This window comes from Propithecus coquereli, unplaced genomic scaffold, assembly GCF_000956105.1.
Source record: "Propithecus coquereli isolate 6110/MARCELLA unplaced genomic scaffold, Pcoq_1.0 Scaffold29, whole genome shotgun sequence".
NCBI classification, from domain to species: Eukaryota; Metazoa; Chordata; class Mammalia; order Primates; family Indriidae; genus Propithecus; species Propithecus coquereli.
Genome location: NW_012148507.1, coordinates 8,754,284 through 8,755,926, shown reverse-complemented (window position 1 = coordinate 8,755,926; position 1,643 = coordinate 8,754,284). Strand labels below are relative to the sequence as shown.

At 33.5% G+C, this 1,643-nt stretch overlaps 1 protein-coding gene across 1 annotated transcript in view; it reads right to left on the bottom strand.

Moving 5' to 3' along the window:
- The window catches only part of GTF2E2 (general transcription factor IIE, polypeptide 2, beta 34kDa), an 89,596-nt gene that overhangs the window by 22,497 nt on the left and 65,456 nt on the right, over window positions 1-1,643 (bottom strand). Inside the window, exon 5 of the mRNA XM_012648556.1 lies at window positions 677-800. Within this exon, the coding sequence (XP_012504010.1) occupies window positions 677-800 (124 nt within the window). The remainder of the gene's footprint in view (window positions 1-676; window positions 801-1,643) is intronic.

The following is a 1,643-nucleotide window of genomic DNA, read 5'->3' as shown; positions in this document are numbered from 1 at the left end:
ATTTCGTGCTATCTTATAAAACTTCAAAAGCAATACACATTTATAGTAAAATACCACCATATTTGCTAAAATGGGAATTTCTATTTGAATAAGCAAAGAAATTTCTCATCACTCAACCTTTAATTAATATCATACATAATATTGACCAAATACTTAAAATCCAAAGCATAGGTATCACACATTTAATAGGTGACAATATATAGATCAGCATCCAACTCTACAACTGCCAGAAAGAAAAAATTACCTCCTTTCTTACCCAATATGGTAACTGAAAGATTCATAAGGTAAGAAAATACTAGTCATCAACAAGTTTGTTCTTTTTACCATTCCACTTCAAGCTTTCATATCAGGATGTGAAGTTATATTTGTAAAATTTTAAAGACAAAGAAATAAACCCGTTTGGTGAGGCTGAGCTACAAACATAAGAAATCATGAACTGCTATCCTGTGATTCCAGGTTCAATTAACCTAAAATTTTTCAAATCACATATTACAAACTGCCTTCTAAGAAACAATATGTTAGATACAGGAGCCATCAGTTCTGTACTAAGAGATGATAATGCTGAAAAGGCAATATTAAAAGTTTAAATTATAACTGTATTATAAATATTATAAATTTCATCACCCTAAAATTGTAATATACTTGCAAACTCAAGTATCTATACAGAAAGACTCACCTTCATCCACAGAAAACTGACAGCTCTTATCATTGAAGAAAAGTATTTTCTTCTTATCAGGACGATTTACAAATAGTATCTGGTCCCCTAAAGCCTTAAAGATAAAGAAAGATTTTTCAGTTAACTCCAAATTACCTCACCAAAAAAACATTTTTTGCACAACAAAGGACTCTCATTACTTAAAATCCTCAGTGCACCACACCATTAGGGTCCACTGGACCCAATTTTAGTTTCTTTTAATGTTTGAGTTCTTTGAGCAGCTTTTTATTTTTTGTTTTTAAAGAAACAGGCTCTCACTACTTTGCCCAGGCTGGAGTGCAGTGGCTGTTAACAGGTATGATCACAGCACATCACAGTCTCAAACTCTTGGGCTCAAGTGATCCTCCTGCCTCAGCCTCCTTAGTAGCTGGGACTACAGGTACAGGCCACTACACCCAGCCTGTTCTACTATTTCCAAGGATAGTTCAAGGCTTTTATTCTTATAGATCTTCCAAAGAACAAAAATAAAATTTGTTTGTCTTAAAACAACAAAATTCAACCCTTGTTGTGATTACTGAGTCCATTGGACCCTTTTATTAATCTAAGGCACACTGTTAGATCTTAGTGTTCGTTCTTACTTTTCTTCTACCTTGAAATATTTTGCTACTTGCTTGTCATTACCCATCAATTATTTCCAAGGATGCTTTTAAAAAGCTAAAAGTAATATGAAAATGGAAGAGTAATTAAATCACCTAGAAGTGCGATGCAACGGTGAAATAAACAGGCACTTCAGTTTTCTTACTGCATTGCCCAGAGTAGTGAATCATCTTTCAGAAAGAGATAAAAGATTGCAGAGGGTTTTGTTAAGTTTTTACTGAGCACACTTGAAAATTTTGTGTTTTCTACCCTTGAGAGCACAGACAAGACAACTGACAAAAGACATTTCACTATTATTAGATGAATCAGAAGATGAATGCAAAAAGCCAAA